The sequence below is a fragment of the Xenopus laevis genome, chromosome 2L (genome assembly GCF_017654675.1).
Source record: "Xenopus laevis strain J_2021 chromosome 2L, Xenopus_laevis_v10.1, whole genome shotgun sequence".
NCBI lineage: Eukaryota > Metazoa > Chordata > Amphibia > Anura > Pipidae > Xenopus > Xenopus laevis.
The window spans coordinates 79,861,294-79,885,968 of NC_054373.1; the positions used below are offsets into that span (position 1 = coordinate 79,861,294).

A 24,675-nucleotide genomic window follows, 5' to 3' on the forward strand; every position below is an offset into this window, starting at 1 on the left:
TCTCTGTGTGTGCTGGCATCTGGTTGCTGTACGTTGAGAATATGAAGCTTGGGTCGTTTCTGATTTTTGCTTGGTTGACAATAAAGTTGGTGAAGAAACTGAATGGTGGGAAGGGAACGTGATTAACTTCTTTGTACCTAGAACCTTGAGAAATCCACTTATCTTGCAGACTATATGGAAGCTTTTCAATGATCGATTTAACCCCACGAGTTGTATCTAGGTATGCCAGTCCTGGTAAGTAGCCTTCTGTTTTAGCTGCATTCACCTCCAACAATATGTCGCCAAGTTCTCTCAACTTTAGATTGTCTTTGTTAGACATTTTAGGGAAATCGTCCAGTTTTTTCATTAGGGCATTTTCAATTACTTCAGGGCTGCCGTAACAGTCTTCTAGTCTCTGCCACACCATCCTAACCCCAGCTGAAGGGTTATGAACGTGCACCGACCTGATTCTTTGAGCCTGCCGAGATGAATCTGGCCCAAGCCACTTTGTCAGCAAATCTAGCTCTTCTCTGGCTGTGAGGTTGAGATCTTTGGTGATACCTTGGAATGATGTCTTCCATGCCCAATAGTTCTCTGGACGATCGTCAAATGTTAAGAGGCCTGTGCTTACTAATTCTCGACGAATTAGGTATTTCGCTAGATCATTTGACTCTGATGATCCTAAGGGGACATTTCTCACAGAGGGCGTATGATAACCCGGGTCACTTGATGGATACTGAGGATTAGCATAGTCCATGTTTTCTTGAACGCGCACCTTTGAAGCTGGAACATTTTTTGAATCATCATGAGCAGCAGGGGGCGCCTCAGATGTATCTGGAACAGGCTGCTTATATGTTGAGTTATGGAACTGTGGAACTGTGCTGGAGATGGGTTCAATAGAAGGATACTCTGTTTTGACTTGGTCCAAAGTGTGTTTCTGTACATATTCCTGAGTTCTCTGTACTGGATCATGAATTGCTACTTCTGGAACATCGTGGAGCTGATCTCCTTCCAAGCCGAAAGCAGTCTCGTATACTGCAGCCTCTGCCGATGCTGATACTGCTGCCTTTTGAATCTGCAGTATATGCATATTAGCCTCTAACTCCGCTTTCTGTCTGATCATATCGGCTTCTTTTTCGACATATGAGAGCGCTGCGCGTGCTGCTTCAGCTTTTGCTCTTGCTCTGAGGCCTGCAGAGCTTGCAGACGATCTGCTGGAGTGTCCTGAATATCTGGAGCCAGACACGTGGGACCTGGTCTCATAAGTTTGTTGCGAGATGTCCATACTCTTATCTGGATTCATGATGTATGAATTCAAATGCAGCTCTTTATCTTCGCCTGTTACGTATACGTATGCTTTTTTACTATGCTGTCCTACTAACGATTAGCTGACAGCTAGCGAACATAACTCGACAGAAGGAGGTTGTGTTCTTTAGGTAAAACTGAATATACTTCCATGTGGAGTTGTTTATTTTGTAAAACTGCAATACAATCAAATAGACTGAAATTACAATATGCAATTGCATGTGGCATTTATAAACACATTTCAGAGAAAGAACAGCTAATACTGACATTGAACATACAGTGATGCAATGCACAATAAATCTAACAAATAATATGCAGACTTACAAGCATATATGTATGGAGGGAAGACAGATGAACTTCCTAGAACACTCCTGAGAGGTAAGATGGCTCCTGCAGCCTGAGGGTGAAACTTTATTAACAAACTTTATTAACAAGTGTAAGACACTTCATGGTTCCTTATGAGAGGAGCTAAACTGCAGTTACGCAAATGACCACTAGATGTCTTAACACAATAGTCCTGTGATGGACAGCACATAGATAGTCTTTTGGGCCGAAGGTCACGGTACAAATGGAGCAGGCAAGAGAATCGTCAGACAGGCAGGGTTGAGGCAGGCAGATATCAAGAATCGTCAGGCAGGCAAGGGTCAAACCGGGTCATCAAACAGATGGGGTCAGGCAGAAAGAGTAGTCGAGATGCAGGCAAAGGTCAGGATTCGGATATCAGAATAGTCAGGAACATTCAGGGATCAAAACCGGAATAACAGATACAAATTTCACAGGAACAGACAGCACAAGGCTTCAGGAACCACCAGAATCAAGATTCTATCACGGGCACCGGCTGGGAGTAAGAATGGGCCTTAAATACCTCCAAATTTAGCGCCAAAACGTGCCCGATGCACGCTGACGTAATCGCGCCAGCGCGCCTGTACCTTTAAGAGGCGCGCCCTAGAGAACCAAGATGGCGCCGGCGCTGGAGGCTGGAACAGGAGCGCGGCGGCGTGGCGGCCGTCCACGCCGCCACACCACTAGACCACCAGGTAATTTTATTACATTACCCCCACCTCTAGGGGGGGCCACTGGACCCCCAGGCTTCCCAGGAAATTTTTTATGGAATTTCTTTCTGAGTTGATCAGCTTTGATATCATCGACTGAGACCCAGGAGTTCTCCTCAGAGCCATAGCCCTTCCACTTAATAAGATACTGGAGATTACCCCGTACCAGACGAGAATCAAGGAACTCCTGGATCTCAAATTCAGGCTGACCTTCGACTAACACTGGGGGAGGAACAGGAATATGACGGACTTGAGTGGCTGGTTTTAGAAGAGAAACATGAAAAGAATTAGATATTTTAAACTCTGCAGGTAATTGGAGACGAACAGAAGAGGAATTGATTATTTCAGTTATTGGGTATGGACCAATAAACCTGGGCCCCAGTTTGAGAGAGGGGACCTTCAACTTAATATTTTTGGTAGATAGCCAAACAGAATCTCCCACCTTGTATTGAGGAGCCTCTCTACGAGATCTATCTGCAGCTTTCTTTTGAGCAGAGGAAGCTGCAGAAAGAGAATGATGAACTTGGGACCAAACTATAGAAAAGTGATTGACTGAGGAATTAGCAGAGGGTACAGAGGAATCTAAACCAGAAAAAGAAAATGCTTTTGGATGTAGCCCATTTACAATAAAGAAAGGAGACTCCCCAGAAGAGGAGTGAGTGGCATTATTGTAGGCAAACTCTGGGCAACAATTCCGCCCAAGAGGACTGGTTATCAGATACATAACACCTGAGATATAGCTCCAGGGATTGATTCACTCTTTCAGTTTGTCCGTTGGTTTGGGGATTGTAAGCAGTTGAGAAGGATAAATCAATACCAACTAAAGAGCAGAAAGCTCTCCAAAACTTCGAGACAAACTGAACACCTCTGTCAGACACAATGTTAACAGGAAACCCATGTAACCTGAAAATATGAGAGATAAACAGATCGGCTAAGGTTTTGGCAGAAGGGAGGTGTGGAAGGGAAACAAAATGGCTCATTTTACTAAACCTATCCACCACCACCCAAATTACAGTTTTACCCTGAGAGGGAGGCAGATCTACAATGAAATCCATCAAAAGATGGGACCATGGCCTCTCAGGGATTGGTAACGGATTTAACAAACCTTGTGACACTTGACGAGAGGTTTTTGACCTTTGACAAATTGGACAAGAATTTACTAAAACCTTAGCATCCTGTTTAAAAGAAGGCCACCACACATGACGGGCTAACAAAGAAATAGTTTTGGCAAAGCCAGGATGCCCAGCCATTTTGGAGTTATGAACCTCTTCAAGAACTTGTTCCCTCAGCTCCTCAGGCACAAACATTCATCTGCTGGAGCAGAAGATTGGACAGGGACAACAAGGTGGAGAGGTCAGAATCCAATGCGGCTACAATCAACTCCCTAGGAATGATGGGGATGCACTCACTAGAGTCAGAGGAGGTAGATTCAAAACTCCTAGAGAGTGCATCAGCTTTGGTGTTTTTAGATCCAGGCCTATATGTTAAAGAAAAATTAAACCTGGTGAAGAACAATGCCCATCTAGCTTGCCTAGGGTTTAGCCGTGTGGCCGATTCTATGTAAAGCAGGTTTTTATGGTCTGTATATACGGTTACCATATGTTTAGCACCTTCAAGTAGATGCCGCCATTCCTCAAAGGCCCACTTGATAGCCAACAATTCCCTGTTCCAAATATCATAGTTTGCCTCTGTAGGCGAAAACTTCCTAGAGAAAAAGGCGCAGGGATGTAACTTGTTGGTAATCGGGTGCCTTTGGGAAAGGACTGCCCCAGCACCCACTTCAGAGGCATCTACCTCCACAATGAATGTAAAAGCAGTATCTGGATGCTGCAAAATAGGGGCAGAACTGAACTCTTGTTTGAGGCGTTCAAAAGCTCGAACTGCTTCTGGGGGCCAAATACTAGGGTCAGCACCCTTTTTGGTCAAGTTAGTGATTGGGGCAACTACCAGGGAAAAATTCTTGATGAATTGGCGGTAATAATTTGCAAAACCAAGGAATCTTTGGGTTGCTCGTAAAGAAAGGGGTTGGGTCCACTCCAGGACTGCTCTCACCTTCCCTGGATCCATCTCAAGACCCCTGTTAGAAATGTTAAAACCCAAAAATTGAACAGAGGTAACTTCAAAAGTACACTTCTCAAGTTTTGCATACAGATTATTTTCTCTTAGTCTACGTAAGACCTCACAAACATGATTCCTGTGTTCAACCAGATTAGAAGAGAAAATAAGAATATCATCAAGATAGACCACTACGAATATCCCCAGCAGGTCCCGAAAGATGTCATTGACAAATTCCTGGAACACTGCGGGGGCGTTACAACGACCGAATGGCATTACCAAATACTCGTAGTGGCCATCCCTGGTGTTGAACGCTGTTTTCCACTCATCCCCCTCCCTGATTCGAATCAAGTTATAAGCCCCCCTAAGATCAAGCTTGGTAAAGACTTTTGCATTTTTAACTTGATCGAAAAGTTCAGAAATTAGAGGGAGAGGATAGCGATTTTTTATGGTAATCTTATTGAGCCCCCTATAATCAAAACAGGGGCGAAGACCACCATCTTTTTTCCAAACGAAAAAGAAGCCCGCCCCCGCAGGGGAACTAGAAGGTCTGATGAAACCCCTTTCTAGGTTCTCTTTTATATACTCTTTCATTGCCTGGGCTTCGGGCAATGAAAGAGGATAGGTTCTACCACGAGGAAGAGTTGACCCAGGGACCAGATCTATTGGGCAGTCATACTGCCGGTGTGGGGGTAAGGTTTCTGCTGCCTTTTTAGAGAAGACATCAGCGAATTCTGCATATGCAGCAGGTAACCCTTCAAGTGAAGTAGTTGCAACTACAAAGGGGAAACATACCCTACCACACATAGTACCCCATTGAACCACCTCCCTTGAGACCCAGTCAATCGCCATAGGGTCAGGAAGGAATTTTTTTCCTCTTGAGGCATAATTGGCATTGGCTTCAGGCTGGGTTTTTTGCCTTCCTCTGCATGAAAACAGTGGATATATGATAAAGTTCTTATTTGTCACAGCAACGGTAGGACCTTGCCAGAGAGCTGCAGCTCCTGTTCGTAGCAGAGTTTGGGGCCATCCTCTCTGTAGGTAGAGGCAGCCTAATACTCAGTGGTGGATATAATGACATAGTGCTGATCTCAAGTTAGGAGCGACAGAGCATAGTAGCGACCCCTTATGGTATTCTGGCTTTGACTATTGCCTTGGGGTGAGGTTGGCAAGGTCCTATTTATTTAATAAAATGTGAATTAATGCTGTGGCCATTTTCACCATTTCTGGCTCCTTGTGTTTCATTACTGTGTGTAACTAAGGGGTTCAATGGGATAGCTGAAGGCGAAGGGTCAATTAAGGAGTCCCATTGTCAAGACAACATATTCATTTTAGTCCAAACTGATTTGAGAAGTGATCAGCGTGCCCTCACAATTAATATTTAGTGTCACTGTGTGCCATATTATTTCATTTATTATATTGCTGCACAATGGTTTCTCTTTTTAAATACCGTACATGAACTAAGAAGCTTGTATGTGTTTCCAACCAGAGCCTAGCAAAGTTGACTGATGGATTCAGAAACAGCTGTTGTATATCAGACTCTCTACACAACATTCAGAACAATTCAGGCTCCCTGACTGACTCCTGTTTACCTCAGCAATACTGTGATGCCTGCTCGCAAACTGACAACATTGGAGAGGTACTGTATGGTCTGTCATTTCTTAGTTGTGATTTGTTCAAAGCAAACAAATAAACTTCAGCCAGGCAATAATTCCATTACTATGCCAGGAATTATCTTGTACCGATGGTAATGTCATCCCTGCAATCCATGACTGAGACCTGGATTATATACCTGCAGTGATGATATTTTTATTATAACAACACTCATCAGCAGACACAAAATGAGAATGTTTAGAATTGTCATGCACTTTTATAGTAGAGTTATGTGCCTCAAAGTAACCAGGACTTGTAAATTGACTATACTAAAATAATCAAATAATCACTGGTCAGCAATAGCTATAAAGAGAAAGGATGTGGTTAATATGCTCTTTTATAGGATACATTATTTTGTTAATTGAATCAAAATTTTAAAAAACAATTCCTTTATCTCTGTAGTAATAAAACACTACCTTGTACTTGATCCCAACAAAGATATAATTAATCCTTATTGGAAAGAAAACCAGCCTATTGGGTTTATTTAATGTTTATGTGATTTTCTTCATACGCAAGGTATGAAGATCCAAATTACAGAAAGATCTGTTATCCAGAAAACCCCAGGTCCCAAGCGTTTTGGATAACAGGTCCCATACCTGTACAACTCCAGTAGTTAAGACTGAAATCAAATCACTTTGAGTACATCCTTCAGTTTTGGTAATCTCAATAGAGGTTGTCATATAATAACATTAAAGGGTGCATTTATATAACATTTTTTGCATCATTGAGAATAACCCTTCTTGAGAAACTGTTTTTAATAACAATTATATCTACAAATAACTCTAAAACCTTTGAAACTAATTAATCTATATTGCAGATTTGCTTACTATTACATTTCTTTTGATATTCCTGTAGAAAAGCCTCTGTGCTTACTATTGTCTCCAGTTTTGTGCTTCAGAAGTGTTACCACTGTCTTATGATTCTTAAACAATAAGGTAATAGTAATAAGCGTGGGAAGCAGAGGATGAATATTTAATTTTACAGCAGACCTCCATCATCTGTTGAATATGGAATGCTGCAGTAGGAACAAATCTCCTCTGCTTTGGTTTGGTCCAAATGACCCCAGTAACCATGCATTGATTTGAACAAGAGACTGGAATATCAATAGGAAAGATGAGTAGTAAAAAGTAGCAATAACAACAAATGTGTAACAAAACATTTGTTTTTAAATGGGGTCTATGGCCTCCATTTGAAAGCTGGACAGCGTTAGAAGAAAAGGCAAATAATTAAAAAACTAAAACAAAGACAAAATGAAGGCCAATTGTAAAGTTGCTTAGAATTAGCCATTCTATGACATACTAAAAGTTAATTTAACCTGCTCTCCACCATATCTGAATACAGTACTATTGTGTAGGCTTAAAAGAGAAAGCCCCACTTTATAAAGTCTTATTATTTGACAAAGGCTGCTTGTGTGGCCATAGCCTAAAGAGCTTAGGTTTAGCAGAGCTGTTCTTGGGTGACACTGACACTGAATCATTTCTTTCAAGTGTTTTTTTAACCTCCTGCTAAATAATGGTCTGCCTAAGATGAATGAAATTTTTGTAACTTTCACTTAAAGCAAGATTCCTGTAGGGGAAACTATTATTTTAGATTGAGGCTTTCCACATTTACAAACAATAACTCATGTATTTGCAGCCAGCTCTACTTGGTTAACTATTTTAGTGCCATAGAACATTAATGATCACATAGGAAAATAATTAAATGTGTATATTTCAAGTGGTTTATGAATGATTTATTTAGCTAGCTGCTGTTTTAATTGAAATTGGTTTTCTTTATGTTTTTGTTCTTTATTCAGTTTGGCCTCGATGATAAATCGAGATTGGCGGATAGAGTCAGGCTTAACTGGCAGTATGAGGAGGCCAAAAAAAGGTTGGTAATGCCTCGAAATATTGTAAAAATATTTTATTCTCACTCTAGGTATGTGTTGCCTGCATTAACAGGTGCTTACTGAGACACTGGGATTCAAACATAGGGCCTAGGCTGCAGTGCAGTGCAGAAAAAAGGAAATCATCATGTTAGATTGAGCAAGAGGTGGTTAGCACATTAGTGCCAACATGCAGGTTATGTAATTGCACAACTTTTCCTGAATTGTTGTAATATTTTTTTTATATTTATTTATGTGTCATTTGGGTGGACTGTCTGGGTACAGCAGCAGAGTTATATAAATATGGGAATAGACTTTATCCCTACTGCAGTCAAATGAGTGTAAATGTACCAGTACCTACACTAATGATAAGACCTTGCTATTAATACTGTAAGAGTTTGCCTAGGAATTTTGAACTTTTGAGCTAATGTCATGTGACTGTAAGAGAAATTGCCAATAGGGCCTGCGACCATCCAGTGTCTGTATAGGAAACCAAATAGGACCCAAACTCCAAACAAACAGATAACCTGAAGCTTTATTACATCACCCCTCTTCACCATAACCACATGCATCAAACTCTACACAGGAATATACATTCAGACTTGCATAAATATTCACACAGGCTTGTTTAAGTTTAACCCTTTATCCAGAGGATTGATACTTGGGGGATGGCTATGTCGGGTACTGACACCTGTCTCCAGTCGCCGTGAATCTCTGTTCCCCACTTGGCCACTCCGCTCCTCTTCTCCAAGATGGCGGCTCCCAGGGATCCCACGTGGCACGTTATGACATCAGTGCGTCAAACGGACACAGCATCATGACGCCAGCAAGTCAGAATGGACACAGCGTTGTGAGGCCAGCATCATGACATCATCACACCCGTTTGGCGTCAAATAGGCCTATAAAATATCCCAGAACATTGCAGACCTTGCCCAATAATAAGTTCTACTTTGTGTGTTCCTGGGTGCGTCTTATTCCTTGCTATTACGGATTCCTGTGCCTGCATTGACCCATTTGCCTGGACTTGACTGCTCTTCTTCTTCACCCTTATCAGATACCTTGAACTATGTTGGACTGGTGTTTCCGCCTTGGTCCTAACAGAGCCTTCGGGCCCTTACACTGGCTCAGTAATCCGGCACTCCCTGAGGTGCACCTTTATCAGGGGTGCCCATAAGGCAGATCGGGATCTACCCATAGACCTTTAGTTGGTGATCAGTAGATCTCAAGTCAACAAACAGCTTGTCTAAATCACCCTCCTGTTTCGTGCTTTTCATTTAGATATTTATCATAATATCATAATAATATAATAATACATTATTAAATTCTTAAATATAGCAATATAACTTTTCCCATGAATCAATATAATATTTAAGTAATTCAGAATGCTAACAATGCTATTATGGATGTAGATCATAATGGGAAAACATCACTAAAAGTAGACCTGACATTAGTAACGTATGGGCACTCCTGCCCTTTACTATTCTGACCAGGCTTTTTCTTCTGGCAGACCACTGGCCCAAAGCCCATCAAACCTTACTACTGACCTAAACCCTTTCCTCTTGGGTCCCTCTTCTGTGGAAATCCATCAGGGCACTATCCCCACTACTTTCCTTTTTGGGGCATTAGGCGGCCCATGCTCACTATCTTAACTCAGACACCTAGTGGCTGCTATACTCCCTCTTACCTATTCTTAGCCTGCTTCTATTTATTTTTCAGATCTGTTTTTTTCCAGTCTTCAGTTCTCGGCCGTTCCCTCCAGACTAAGACCACAAAACCAGGGTGTGGTCCCCTTTTCATACCTCTAGACCATCTCCCTCTAGTGACGGGGAAGTATATTGCATCCACACTTCTATTACCTTTTTGCACCACCTAGTGGCCGATTTATCAAGTTACACCCGTATTGAAACATACTCAAATAAAAATGAATCCACATTTACATATCACACAGTTTCAAACAGCAATGTGCACACAGTTATTTTCACTCACCTTAACATACATCACCCACTCTACACCCTTACAAACAGGATCCACTTGTCACTGTGGTGTGTGAATTTTCTGGCTGAAAGCTACCTATTGGATTACATTGTTTACTACACGTGTAATAAACTTTGCAATTTGTACCTTGTATTTCCTTATGCCATTACATTTTGTTTTCTTTGATTTATCACAGATCAAACTAATGATTCCAGCAATTCAAACCATTTTACAATTTAACAACTCTTTCCTGAATGACTAATATTTTTTTAAAGATGATAGATCTGCCTATTCTTTCAAATTAAGGAAGTTCATTTGGGAGAATTCACACATCTATCATCTTTAAAAAAAATTAGGTTGCAGGATGAACGCATATCTGAAATTGTAATCCCTACTGAAAATCACTTATGAAGATTAATAATTTATTTTCTGCAGTGGAATGAATTGGTACCATTTATAAAAAGCAAGCAATAGATAGAAAATTAGCTCCTTTGTTTTGACAGGACACCACTGGGGGAATGTAATAAAAGTCACAAAGAGCAAAACAATTTGCACCAATAAGAATAAAAATCCACATCTCGTAATGTAATATTGTTCCTTAAACTGTTATTACATTGCCAATTTCAATTGTGTACTCTTAAGAAGTGCTTGAAGGTGTCGTAATCATTTGGAGCAAATATAACGACTTTTTCAGTGAGAAGTGTTATTACATTGACTGCACATTGGCGCAAACCGTCGGAAGTGGTCGCTAAACAGTTTCCGGATTCGCAAAAGCTATATTAAATTCACGCGAATCAAAATTTGTTTGCTCAAAGGCATAACTTTTTGCATTGCAAATAGTTTTTCCATTACCGACTTTTATTACATTTCCCCGCACATGTTTTAGGGTCCAGCTACTAGGGTCATTTTAATACAGCCCTGGGTACAAGTCCTAGATCACTAAGGGATGCATAATCAAAGAACAAATCAAATGAAACATGAGTTAAATAGCAGGGAAAAATGTCCTAGCTTTTCTAACTTTATAGCGAAATACCATTATTCATTGGCATTCCCATATACTAACCTCAAGTCTTATGGAAATATGAGTGTGTACTGGCTCTTTAATTTAGTAATGAAATACAAATGCTTTTTCCATTGTCTGGATTTTGATAATAATGGGACACAAACTGGAATTCCCTGAAAAAATGCTGAAGGGCAGGGAGTGGTAGAGGAAGTTACAAAGGAAAGGCCAGCTTTCCTGCATGATTAGCAACCTAACTGTGGGAATTAGTGAGATAGAGAAGTCAGCTGCTAAAGTTGTCAGAAGGTTTTATACTCTTTCATAAGAATATGTTGTTTGTAAGACAGCCACATTGATTTGAAAAACAGCCTCAGAATTTCCTCCATGTAGTTTTTGTAGCAACTGACCCATTGTCCTAATAATTAAAGATGGAATGTAGTTCCTTTTGTTACATACAAACTTGTTGTCTAAATAAATAAATTAAGATCTGTTTAACCTTTGTTCTATAATTTAGAGCATATGCATAAAATCTCCAACTTCCTGTATAAAGTAAGCTTTCTGTGCAGTTTAAATACCCATCAATTTATTCAATATAACTAAGTAATAATCTGCAACAGAATATTGAGTCAGCCGCTCTCTGAATGATGTTGGATAATAATTGTATTATCTGCCAAAACGCAATATTTTAGACACTCATATACCTGTTTTTAAAGTGCTGTTGAGTGTGAATTTCACTAGCAGAGGGATTCAACAGTGGGCAAATGATGCTAAAAAACGGCTATTTTTTCTATATCTTGTGTACCCCGCAAGAAACTGGGCACTTCATAATGTGCAACACGAACCTTTGAATGAAAGATACTGACAAGTTTTAACGAACCATATCCTCATCCCCAGAAACAGTATTCTGAAAATGAAAAGTAATTTTTTTTACAGTAAAAGAGCTGGCCAGATTCCCGCCTTAAAGGGGTGGTTTGCCTTGATGTTAACTTTTAGTATGTTACAGAGTGGCCACTTCTTACCAACTTTTCAATTGGTTTTCATTTATTATATTTAATTTTTGTAGTTTTTTTTAATTATTTCCCTTTTTCTTCTGACTCTTTCCTGCTTTCAAATGGGGATCACTGACCCCATCTAAAAAGCATATGATCTTTAAGGCTACAAATGTTTTGTTATTACTTTTATTTACTCATCTGTCTATTCATGCCCTCTTCTATTCATATTCCAGTCTCTTATTCATATTTATGCATGATAGCTAGGGTTATTTGGACACTAGCAACCATATCGCTGAAATTGAAAACTGGAGAGAATTGTCACAGAGTATCCCTCTCTCTACATCATACTAAAAGTTAACTCGAAGGTAAACAACACCTTTAAATCACTCTAATGGCATTGAAATGCTGTTTGCTTAAAAGACTGCAGCATTCCATTGCAGCTAAAGGGAGTCGGAGCTGGAATTTCAGGTGATTGCATCATGTTAAAGCTGGGTTTTAAACATCATCTCAGTTTTTTGCTGCGCTCCCCTGCATTCCGATTTCTTCTGTTCAGCCGCAGGGGAGCACAGGAGTAAACACACTCAATTATTGTCAAGGGGGCTATACTCCCACAGACGCATGTAAGCGCCAAACGTAGGTGGAATGCAACATGCTGCGTCCCATCTGCGTTTGGCGTTTACATGCGTCTGTGTGAATACAGGCCCCGTGACAATAATTGAGTTTGTTAACTTATGTGCTTCCCTGTGGCTGAACAGAAGAAAGCGGAACACAGGGGAGCGCAACAAAAAACGCCTGTGTGTAAGAGCCCTAAGACAAAGGCATCACATGAAACAAACACTGCACATTCCCTTCATACCATGACAATATAAACTAAAATGTATAATAACAATAGCAGCATTATCTCTGTTTTTTGACAGATCTTTGTTTTGCTATTATAAAGGTGTAATGGCTATGAGTTTATTTTGACATTTACTACGTCTTTCTTAAGCACCTCTTGTTTGACATTATTTGGAGAGAGAACTAAAACAACTCAAGTGTAGTGACACCTTTTTAATGGCTAATGGACATAGGCATTTTTTCTCAGAACCCATGCGGCCTGCCAAAGACTTGAATGGTAATAGCATTAGTGACTGGTGGAGTTCAGTCAGTGGCAGGCATGTGCAGTTAGTAACCTAACTCTGCAGCCTGTGCCACCACTTAAAATTTCCCCCACCACTTCCCATAATTTTTCATGCATTGTGTCTTGCGCATGAAATCAGCTATTTGCCTTTACTACCCTCCCCTCAAGGCCTCTTTTATAGAGGAAGCAGACCCTCCCCCACCCCTCGCCTCAGCCACTGCATCTGCTTCCTCTGTATGAGCTGCCATGAGCTTCATTTGCAATTTTGCCTCAAGCTTACAGAAAAGTATGAGCTTTTTAGGGTGTTAGGACTATGGCACATGAAAAAGTATGAGCTCATTAGGATGTTAGGACCATGGTACGCAGAAAAGTTTGCATTCTTTAGGGTAAGGGGACCATGGCAAGCAGAAAAGTATGGGTTCAATTTTAAACAATATACAAATGTTATAGGCTTCTTAGTTTAACAAAGGAAGTAAATGCAGTGACAAGTAATACTACTAATTCCACCACTGCTCAGATTCTGATATAAAAATCAGAATATCTTGACTTCGTCAGATGTAGGGTTGCCACCTGTCCGGATTTCATCCGGCCAGCCCGGTTTTTGGAAAATTAGGAAATCCAGACAGGACATTGAAGTGAATGACATGGCGATCAGCCAATTGCCGATCGCCACAACATCAGTCCCACCCCTGACCTCACCTGCCCGCCTCCCCTACATCACCGGCCCGCCCCCTGCCCATTTTCACACAAAAAAAGGTGGCAACCCTAGTCAAATGCCCTGATCCCTTTCATCAGCTTTGTATAAAAGAAGACAGTTGCCAAATACCCTGCTCAGTTTTGCTAATCAGTGCAATCTGATTTCAAACAATAAAAAAGATGATTTCTTTCATTATGATTATCAATAAGGACACAAATTGCCATTCATGTTTTTATTTTAAAATACATACATTAATTTATAAATTCATATGTTTACAATTAAACATATATACACACTACTGTGTGCTCTAAGATCCCTCGTATTTCAAATCAAAAAGAGAAAAGGCAGAGTAAATTCTTTATGAACAAGCACTTAATAGTGAGGGTGTCCAACAGGCAATTAATAGCTAAGAAAACACATTTCAGATTTTAAATCATCAGTACCTCCTGAGACTGACTATGCTATTGTGATCTACTGCATGTTCCAAATATTGAGAAATTTCTTGTTTAGATATGCCAATGTTTGACTTCATTTTGGGTAATTTAGAGTTCTCTTGACTAGCCTTACTCTCATGGGCTAACTTTGAAATTATGACACTGTATTAGTTATCAAATGACGTGTTTTTATTGTTTCATTGTTTATAATTGTAGTTTATTTAAATGATCAGTAAAGGAAATGCGTTCTGCTAATTTATTAGATAGTAACCTTTTAATGCATGCAGTCTAATTAAAACATTTTATATTCTACTAGGCAAGACTTTCTCCTACCTGAAGCATATAAGTCATAGTGTCATTTACTATTTAATTGGTACTGTAATGCCTCCATTATACAAATTAATGTGTAAGCATTACGCAACAACTAAAATGTGGATTACTGGATATTGCAGAAGTGCGTCAGCTACGTAGAAGAACCTGACATCTTGGTCCTACTCTCACAACAATCAGATGCAGATAGTGCCAAAGTGTACAGATGTTATATAGCCCTGTGATAAATTAGATAGGATTAATGGGAATTGGCCTTGGTCTCCCACCAGGAGACGTTTTTGGCACACCAACCCAACCCAGTATGTGGATAAGTGTTAATGGTGAATGAACAGTAGAACACTTTTTGTGTATTTGCATAGGAAGCATGCTGCCATTGGCAATAACCTCAGCAGGTAATATTTGGGAATTCCACAGACACAGTGATTCACATTGAGAAGACAAGCAATCAGGCATTAGTGGTGACAGGTCTGTTGTTGGAGTCCAAAAAAATGTGTCCCACGCTGAATGTATACAGAGGGATAGAATATGGAGGACACAGGGGCATCCCCTGGAATACCTTGCAAGTGATTCAGAAGCTAGTGTGTGCCAGGGGAAACAAAGCACTGCTGGTGGCAGGTTATTAAATTCAGGGCTCCTTGGCACCTCTATGGATTGACTTTGAATCCTACACAAGGCATAGAACACCATTTTTATGGAGTATGAACAGGGGCACAAGTGGTAAGTGCATAGGATGTAAGTACTAGAGCACAATGAGCAGCCCTGCTCACAGAGGTGCAGCGTATAATTTAGTGCTTATTTCAGAATACTCACATCTCTGCACACACACACAGCTTTTAAACATAGAAATAAAAGATCATTTGTGATCACGTGGCAGAAAGGAGACAGTTTTGAGAATATTGGTAGCACTAGTCTATCTTCTGTGTCAGTATTCTGTGTTTATAATATCATGATACATGCAATAAAGTAAATGAAGAAACTAAACAAATGTACTTTACAGTGATTATTATAGATCACTAAAGCATTTATGTTAAGACCTTTATATCTGTATATGTATATATGCTATCTGACACATACTTCTTCAGGTCAAGTTGTACACAATGGGTACTATAGTGTGCGAGAAGGCATCGGGCCCCCTCACTGATGGTCGGGGGATGGAGTCTGCTGTATGGTAGTTACAGCACTGGCATGCAAGCTTCATTAGAACATGAACGCACTTAATTATTTTACAGGTATGGGATCCATTATCTGGAAACCCATAATCCAGAAAGTTCCAAATTACAGAAAGGCCATCTCCCATAGACTCCATTTTATCCAAATAATCCAAATATTTCAAAATGATTTAATTTTTCTCTGTAATAATAAAACAGTACATTGTACCTTATCCCAACTAAGATATCCTTAATCCTTATTGGAAGCAAAACCAGCCTATTGGGTTTATTTAATGTTTACATGATTTTCTAGTAGGGATGCACCGAATCCACTATTTTGGATTCGGCCAAACCCCTGAATCCTTCGTGAAAGATTCGGCCGAATACCGAACCGAATATGCAAATTTGAGGTGGGAAGGGGAAAACATTTTTTACTTCCTTGTTTTCTGACAAAAAGTCACGTGATTTCCCTCCCCACCCCTAATTTGCATATGCAAATTAGTATTCAGATTTGGTTCGGCCGAATCCGAATCCTGCTGAAAAAGACCGAATCCTGGCCGAATCCTGAACTGAATCCTGGATTTGGTGCATCCCTATTTTCTAGTAGACTTAAGGTATGATCCGATATCCGTAAAACCACAAGTCCCAAGCATTCTGGATAACAGATTCCATACCTGTACTTGGTATGGGTCAATACTGTTGGTAACACAGGCAGGCCCGTATTTGTGGCAAGGCCACATAGGTCCGGGCCTAGTGCGGTACAATTTCAGGGGAGGCCCAGCCACATCAGTAACTAGCACTGGAGACTCACGTCAGTCTCCAGTGCTGTTCCCAAGTGTTAAGATGTGCACACACTGAGAGGGAAGAGGACCGCACCTGGAAGGGGAGGGACATCGCTGGACAGGGGGAAGCAGAAGTGGAGGCGACAGTGCTGGACAGGGGGAAGCGAAGGGGATGGCACAGTGCTGTTCCCGAGTGTTAAGCTATGCGCATGCACATGCACAGAAAGCAGAAGGCCCTGAAAGGCAAGGGGACATCGCTGGACAGGGGGAAACCGGAAGTGGAGGTAACAGTGCTGGACAGGGGAAGCGAAGGGGACGGCACTGGCAGGGGAGCGGGGGCGATGAGTAGAGCCGGCCTAGGGGCGGCAAGTTTGTAAATCCGGGCCTGAACACAGGGTGTCATTTACAGATACCCTGGATGTACTTTAGGATCAAATGTCCTAAAATGTTCCAGCAACAACCCTTACAGTGTTTGTGAGAAGTTTTATTCCCATTTATTAACTGTTACCTCAGTGGCATAACAATGGGGGAGGGGGCCACGAGAAACTACGGGGCACATTTACTAAGGGTCGAAGTGAATTTTCGAATTTAAAAACTTCGAATTTCGAACTAATTTTTGGGTACTTTGACCATCGAATAGGCCTAAAAAAGTTCGACTTTGAAAATCGAAGTACTGTCTCTTTAAAAAAAGTTCGACTTCGACGTTTCACCACCTTAAACCTGCCGAATTGCTATGTTAGCCTATGGGGACCTCCTAGAACCTATAGCCAACATTTGGCTAAGTTTTTAGAAGTCGAAGTAAAATCGTTCGATCGATTAAATCGTTCTAATCGTTCGGTTCGAAAGATTTAATCGTCCGATCGAACGATTTTACTTCGACCGAATATGGCCAAATTCCTTCGACTTCGAATATCGAAGTAATGCCATTCGATGGTCAAATTTCGAAGTTTTTTACACTACGAAATTCGACCCATGATAAATCTGCCCCTATGCGTCACCCACTGGGCTCCCTAAAGAGAAAGGAGACTGGATCTGCCAAACCCCACGGCTGCAGGTTCTGCTTCCTCCGTAGTTAGGCTACTTTGTTGCCTTTTAAAACCCCTACTAAATATTGCACATTTTTTAGACATTTTATTTTCCATAATGCATTTTCCCAGTAGTATTCTAAGTGAAAATTGCACATGCTTTTTTGAACATTATTTTAGCCTGCTTACAATTGATCACTGTTGCTCAGTTTGATGTCTGCTTGCACTTTAAAGTACAGGGTTAAGAAGTGGGTTACAATTACTAGTAGATTTGGTCGTGTAGTTACATTATATATACTGTATATATGTAGTTAGATTATGTATATATATTTATATTTTTATTCATATATCACTACTTATGTATGCATCACTGCACAGCAGATTAAATAGAAACAACAACCTATTGTCACTCTAATTTCTGTGATAGGAATTGTAAGAATAACACCTCTTGTAGCATGATGATCTCTATTGTTTAAATGTAGAACATGGCCTTCTTTCTTACTGTAATTGTAATCAGTTATACACATTGTGACAAGCCTGCTGTTTTTGAGCAGTATTTCAAGAAAGACATTTGCCTTGAAGGCCAGATGATCCAAATTCCTTCCAGATGCAAGTAGGAAATAAACTGTGTTAGATTTCATTTCTTCTGGGATAGCTTTTCCTGGCCATATGCAATGTCATTTTTTTTGGAAACCGAGAAATATCAGCATAGTTTGGCTGTTGATCCTGTATCCCAAAGCCAAAGAAGCTATTAAAACTTTCTAGAAGTCTGTCTATTCTTTTTCATTAACTACTTGTCATCCCCACTTTTTCATGTGGTCAGTAAAACATTTTGTACAAATTTGAGCGCCTATTCTTGAAAAAGATTAGAAAATGTGAGCATGTTGACCTGCAGTTATTACTGGCAGCAAAGGTACACTCATATGACAAGTATAAATACTGTTCTGTTTTTCTCTGATTAGAATTTTTATTGTAATTATAATAGGTAGCTTTGCACTTTCCTAATACATGCATGGAACCTGTTATCCAGAATACTCATCACCTGGTGTTTTTTCGGATAAGTGATTTTTTTGTAATTTTGTATACTAAATTAGAAATGAAATAAGGAGTTACACTAGTATTCCTTAAAAACTTTCACCCCTAAATGATGTAAGAGTGCTCTGATGACAGTTGGACTGTTAATTAAATCAGATGTCATAATTTTAGATATTCTCATTTGAAATGTATTTTCAAATAAATCGTAATGCCTTATTTAAGACAGTGCTGTTCAATTTATTAAATGTAGCAGGCCTGATTATTTGTCATAGCATGTTAGAGGGCCGAATTAAAATAATGGTGTCATACAGTGAAGCCTATGGTGGCCATAAAAATCCTTTGAGGGCCCACATATGGCCCGCTGTCCTCCATTTTGATAGCTCTGATGTAAGACTTTAAATCAGTACTTTGACATTGCTAAAATGTAATATAATCCAGATTATGAATGTTATCATCAGTAACATTCACTTTCTTTATTAACACAGTAATGTATTCATTTTCCTGCTTTAGAGTTTCCAGCATACAGCAACAGCTGGCTCTTATTGATAATGAAACCTGGCCAGGAATGGCAGAAGCAGACAGGGACCATCTTCAGCTAATCAAAGAGAAAGAAGCTCTCCTTCAAGACCTGCAGCTCATCTGCCAGCAGAGAAGATCTCCTGAGGACCTTTCAAAGATGGAAGAAGAAATGAGAAGATTAACAGATGAGATCCAGAGGGCCCATACAACATCTGCCCAAGGGATCACAGAAAGGTTTTTAGCTTTGGTTGTATCTTTGCTGTTTACTTGTCATTGGGATTTATTTGTTTCGTCGTTGATAACACATTTTCCTATGACAACTAGCAGTCCTTTAGGTTTGATTATAGCGCTTATATGTAACACTGGTCATTAGTGGGACATATAAGAGTTAATTTATGTTGATAAGGCATTGTATAAAGTGCAATAAATAGGTGCAATTCACCATTTTGCACTTTGCACACTGCTTTCCTTGCTGCTTGAATTTCTGCAAGTGAATGCCATCGGAGCATAGAACTTTGCAGCTGCCCTCATGAATACAGAGTCACCTGTGTTCAGCAGTGTTATATTCATAAGGGACATAGTCATTCTACCCTCCCATCCTCCTTCTTGTCAACCAACTTGGAGGTCATTCAGACTTGCAAGATATGGAGCAGCACCAGACATAACTGGACCCTGTACTTATTGCCTTTTCTTGTGGCAGGGTTGGCTGGAGTCTGCAATGTGCAAGGTACAAAGCATAGCCAAACTTAGGGCAGAAATGCCTGCTGCTGGAACCCTTAGGAGCAGGATCTTCTTCTGCCTAATGCCGTAGTAAATGACCCCTGCAGTTTATTGATTACAGCAAGTGAAGGGTCAGTCAAATTGTAGCTTGAAAAATCAGCTTTGACCATATAGTGGCTAAATCAATTTGGGATCATTTAAAAATCTTACAATTCAAATATGGCAGAAAGTTTTTTAAGGTAAATAATTTTTACTAACAACTTAGTATGAAAGAATTTCAGTAGGTCCATTTGTCATGCAATTGGTCTAACCACTGGAGTTCACATTGTTGGATGACGTGCATTGCACAAATCTAAATGAACTACTCTTGCCCTCCTACTATACTCTTGGTATGCTTAATTGATGTTATAAATCAACTTGGCATGTAAGTGGTGATACTCTTTGTACATAGTGCAGAGATCAGTGGATTGAATTTACAATATTGGCTCTTCAATTCTCTAATAAACAAGCTCCATTATATGCCAGAGATATGAATCTAGGAAAGTAGCTAATTAAAAAAGGCAATATGCTGTTATGTTGTTAGCAAACATCTTATTGGTTGCTATGAGTTACTGCTCCTGGGCAAACTTTTGTTATATGGCCTTTTAATACATATAGGGTTTAGAGGATTAACTGAACTGCATACCAATATCTGCAAAGGCAAAAGACAATGGAATGCAAGTACATGTATAGGATCTATTATCTGGAATGCATAGGACCTTGGGTTTTTTCAGATAAGGCTATTTCCATAATTTTGATGATCATACCCTAAGTCTGCTAAAAATAGTTTAAAAATGTAATGAAGCCAATAGGATTGTTTAGCCACAAATATGAATTCATGCAGCCAGTTAACCATCAAGTACATGGTAACGTTTTATTATTTAAAAGTATAAAAGAAATAATTTTCAAAATGTACAATTATTGCCTCAAAATAGACTTTATGGTAGTTGACCATCACTTAATTTGATTTTAAGTGCTATGTGGTAAAAGAGACAGTAGGAAGCAAGTCCCTGTCCCATAAGAGGTTGTTGACTGCATGTACTCCCCCACCACTCTCCATTATTAGTTTTACATGGTTATACATGGCATTACTCACTATCCTAATTTGCATCCTAGAACTTGTTTTTCATATGCTTGCCATCCATTATGTGTATGCAAATATAACTTCAAAAACTACAGTAAAATTAAGGTAGCCTAAAGAGGAATTGAGAGAAGTAATATGTTGTAGTCTTTAACTAAAAAAGTAGTATATCACCTTATTGCCTATGAGGTCTTAATAATCCATTATCATTGGTAACACCCTATACCAATACTTTGAAATACAATATTTACCATGTTAATGACAAGGGTTATGACTATGTAAAAATCAGGAAAATGCACCCATTGAAATGCATTATAAATTGGTGGGACCACAAAAAATGCGGCTTTATGTATAGCTTTTGTTATGTATTGTGTTAAATAAGGCAAATGCTGAAACTGAAACTAAAGTCATATTCTACTTCCTCTCATAGCGAGAAAGATAAAAACAAATGAGCAGTCCATAGAGAATAAACAAACCCCTCCCTGCACAGCTACATCATGTTATCCTTTTAGATAAGAAGCAACTCATTATACAGGGGTATCTCTATGGGTTGCTGATTTGGTTTTACCTTGCCTTCACCTTTTAGAACCTTTTCAAATTTTCCCTGTTTAGTGCAGGAAATTGAGGCTATAGTATTAGAGTTTGTTTTAGGTAAAATTTGCTAATTAGATCATGTACATTTGTGAGTAGATGTGTGTTTGTGTATGTGCTAGTTAAAGTTCTTGATGACCTGATCCAAGAGGTTAGTGATCCTGCTAGAAAAATAACAGTGTAACAAGTATGGAATGTTGAGAAGAATTAGAAAGAGAGCATGAGATAATAAACATAACATCTACCTAATAGTAGTGTGGCTAGTGCTGAATAGGGCTTGTTTTCAAATACATTGTTTACTTGAGATTTATAATTTCATATTTGCAGTGTGATTTTATAAATTATTTTCATGTTACAGGTTGCTGTTACAAGAGAAAAGAAACTGTCTGTTAAGGAGCCTAGAGGAGGCTACACGCTTGGCTTCATATTTGCACACTCAGATAAAGAGGTAATTCAGTTAATAATGTGTGCCAATAAATTGAAGTTAGAATTGCTGAGCAGCAGACTAACAAACATTGGTATCACCAGGGTCCCAAACACATCCATGCATGCATACACTCTAGCAGTCTGATTGAAGCAAGATGCACGCATTGGCTTTAGGTATTATTATTTCCCAGGAAAGTCTCAGTTTCATAAATCTGTGCAATAGCATTTGGGGATATGAACAATACCTTAAAGGGGATACAAATGATTTATCAAAGATTATTTAAGGGATGCTTAAGATATCTGAAACATGATATCTGGGTCCAGCCTTGACGCATCCCCTCATGTCTAAATAGGCCCCCAGTTTAGCCATAATTATTTTTACAATGTCTCCAGTTTAGGAGGTTACCTAATTATAAATAATCTCAATCCAGATTACTTCTGTAACATTAATTTATTACCATATTACTTCTGTCACATCTGCTGCCCAAACCATTTCTGGGTAATCCTTTCTAGCTACATTGCTTATCCATACAGCTATTTTTATATGAATGGACCATCTGCTATGGATGTCATATATAGCACATATAACTGTTCCAAATTTCCCTTGACTTGTTACATACATACCATTATTGTATCAAGTTGATTTAGCCAGTTGCCAAGTTTGACCTATTTCTTTCTTACTTTCCCTCTCTCTTTTTCCTTCTGTCTGTGAACATTGGTCTTTAGCAAGCTCTTTCTTCAGACTGTCACCTTCAGTAGCCATTCCATCTTGTGTCCTTCATTTGCAAATTTGGAAGGTCACTGGCCCCATTCGTTCGTAGATTCTAGGATTGGGCAGAGCAACGTTCCCTTCTGCATGTTTTGCTAAATCACACATTATCCAAATAATGCCTGGGTGTGGCCTCTTTCAGATCAGATAACCTATTGCACAAGGACTGTTACATAGCTCATCAGAAGGGACAGGGATTGTTTATTAGTATTACTTGACTTGTGACTCTTCATTTGTTCAAGTACCCCCAAGCACACCATCTAGAAGTTTCACCCTGTAACCCACATTGCAGTTTGGCAGCAAGCCTAAAGTCTAAACTCTGCTATGAAACATGACATATGAATTTGTTAAAATAAATATACGCTGATGCTGATCTGTAATGGATCCCATTACATTAGAGTACCTACCAGAGTGGTAAGACTATTCAAAAATAAAAAAAAATACAATAGTTATGCAGAAATGGATTGTTTAAATTGTCGCCCTCTCCTCCATTATGTAAATGCAGAAACAGCCGGTAGGAAGCTTTATAGCTGTGGCTTTAAAGGGGTTGTTCACTTTCCAACACTTTTTTCAGTTCAGTTGATTTCAATAGTTGATAATATCCCACAACTTTAAGTTTGGAAAAATGGTCAAAAAAATAAAACATGGAAGCAATTAAAAAAAAGTCTTTATTTCGGATGAACTATAAAAACAGCTGAACTGAAAAAAGTATTTGGAAGGCGAACAGCCCCAAAAATGATTTGGTTTAAACTTATTCAGAGTGGTCCATTTATATTTACATTTTGTATTTGAAGTGGTTTCTGAGATGTTAGCATGTGTTTGTACAGTTTTATGTGAGTGTCAGCAACTCTGTCTATGCATCCTCAATGCATTGCCAAGATTCAATTACAGGACCGGTAACATCAATATTTTTTATTACAAAAATTCGTTAGTTTAGAACGAAAAAAACCACAAAGACATATTATACTTTAAAAATCGCTAAGTCTTTATTAAGAAATAACTTACCGAAACTCTGCTTGCACTCCTTTTCAGAAACATCAATTTGGAATATAATAATAGTTCTAAACTATTGGTGAAAATCACCTATAACTAGTTTATATAAAATAGATTTTAGTATTTTATATTTTTGTAATACTACCTTAAAATAATATTAAAGGCAGCTACATATATGAAATACTGCTCCTGGCTCCTCTGGAAGAGAGAATTAAGAACAGCCACAGTTTGATCTTTTTGTTTTTATGAAAGATCTCTTTTTCAATGTATATTAAATATTTGAATGTGACAATTTTAAAAATCTAAATAGTATTTAAATCCAATTTGCAGTTTGTCCGCCAGTACCCTGACTGTGTCTTCTGGTAGCAGCCGAGGATCTCTAGCATCAAGTCGCGGCTCACTGGCTTCAAGCAGAGGATCTCTCAGCTCTATAAGCTTCACAGACATTTATGGTCTTCCGCATTATGAGAAAGCTGAAACACAAGTGGAGTATGGGCAGCATATGCATTTTGATATGATTCCATTAGATGCTATAAGCAGAGATTGTCAGTATTCAGAGACAGGTGGACTTCCCAACCTTAACAAACAGAAGATATCCATGGATACTCCCCAGTCACTGGCATCACTGTCATCACGTTCATCTCTGTCTTCTCTGTCTCCTCCAAGTTCTCCATTGGATACTCCTTTTCTTTCTGCTTCTTGTGATTCTCCCTTGACCCAAATGTCAGAAGGCTTGGAGGAAATAATGAGCATTGGTGCTCTAGATATGATGAGAGGGAATGCTTCAGCTTTGGGTGAAGAGAATACCCAAGGTGCATGCTCCCAAATACAAGGCTGTAACACTGAAAACAAGGGTAAGAATCTCAGAGACAGTGGGCCACAATTGTCAAGACTTCAATTGAGTGCAGGTAAGATCTTAATTTTAAAATCACACATATACACACACCCAAGACCTTATGGTCTGAATAGGATAACTAGTTAAATGGGGAAATATACCATATTGGTTTTTAGCACCCGTGTATCTACCAAAACTTAATTTGGTATTACTGTATTTAAAGGACAAGGAAACCTATAAGGCTACAAAGGTACAGT

General features: G+C 39.3%; 1 protein-coding gene across 2 annotated transcripts in view; it reads left to right on the forward strand.

The window, feature by feature from the left end:
- wwc3.L (WWC family member 3 L homeolog) overlaps positions 1–24,675 on the forward strand; it is a 133,771-nt gene that overhangs the window by 92,832 nt on the left and 16,264 nt on the right. For both annotated transcript variants that reach the window (XM_041582087.1, XM_041582088.1), the window contains exons 7-11: positions 5,881–6,030; positions 7,840–7,913; positions 18,956–19,198; positions 21,754–21,843; positions 23,914–24,491. In XM_041582087.1, the coding sequence (XP_041438021.1) occupies positions 5,881–6,030; positions 7,840–7,913; positions 18,956–19,198; positions 21,754–21,843; positions 23,914–24,491 (1,135 nt within the window). The remainder of the gene's footprint in view (positions 1–5,880; positions 6,031–7,839; positions 7,914–18,955; positions 19,199–21,753; positions 21,844–23,913; positions 24,492–24,675) is intronic.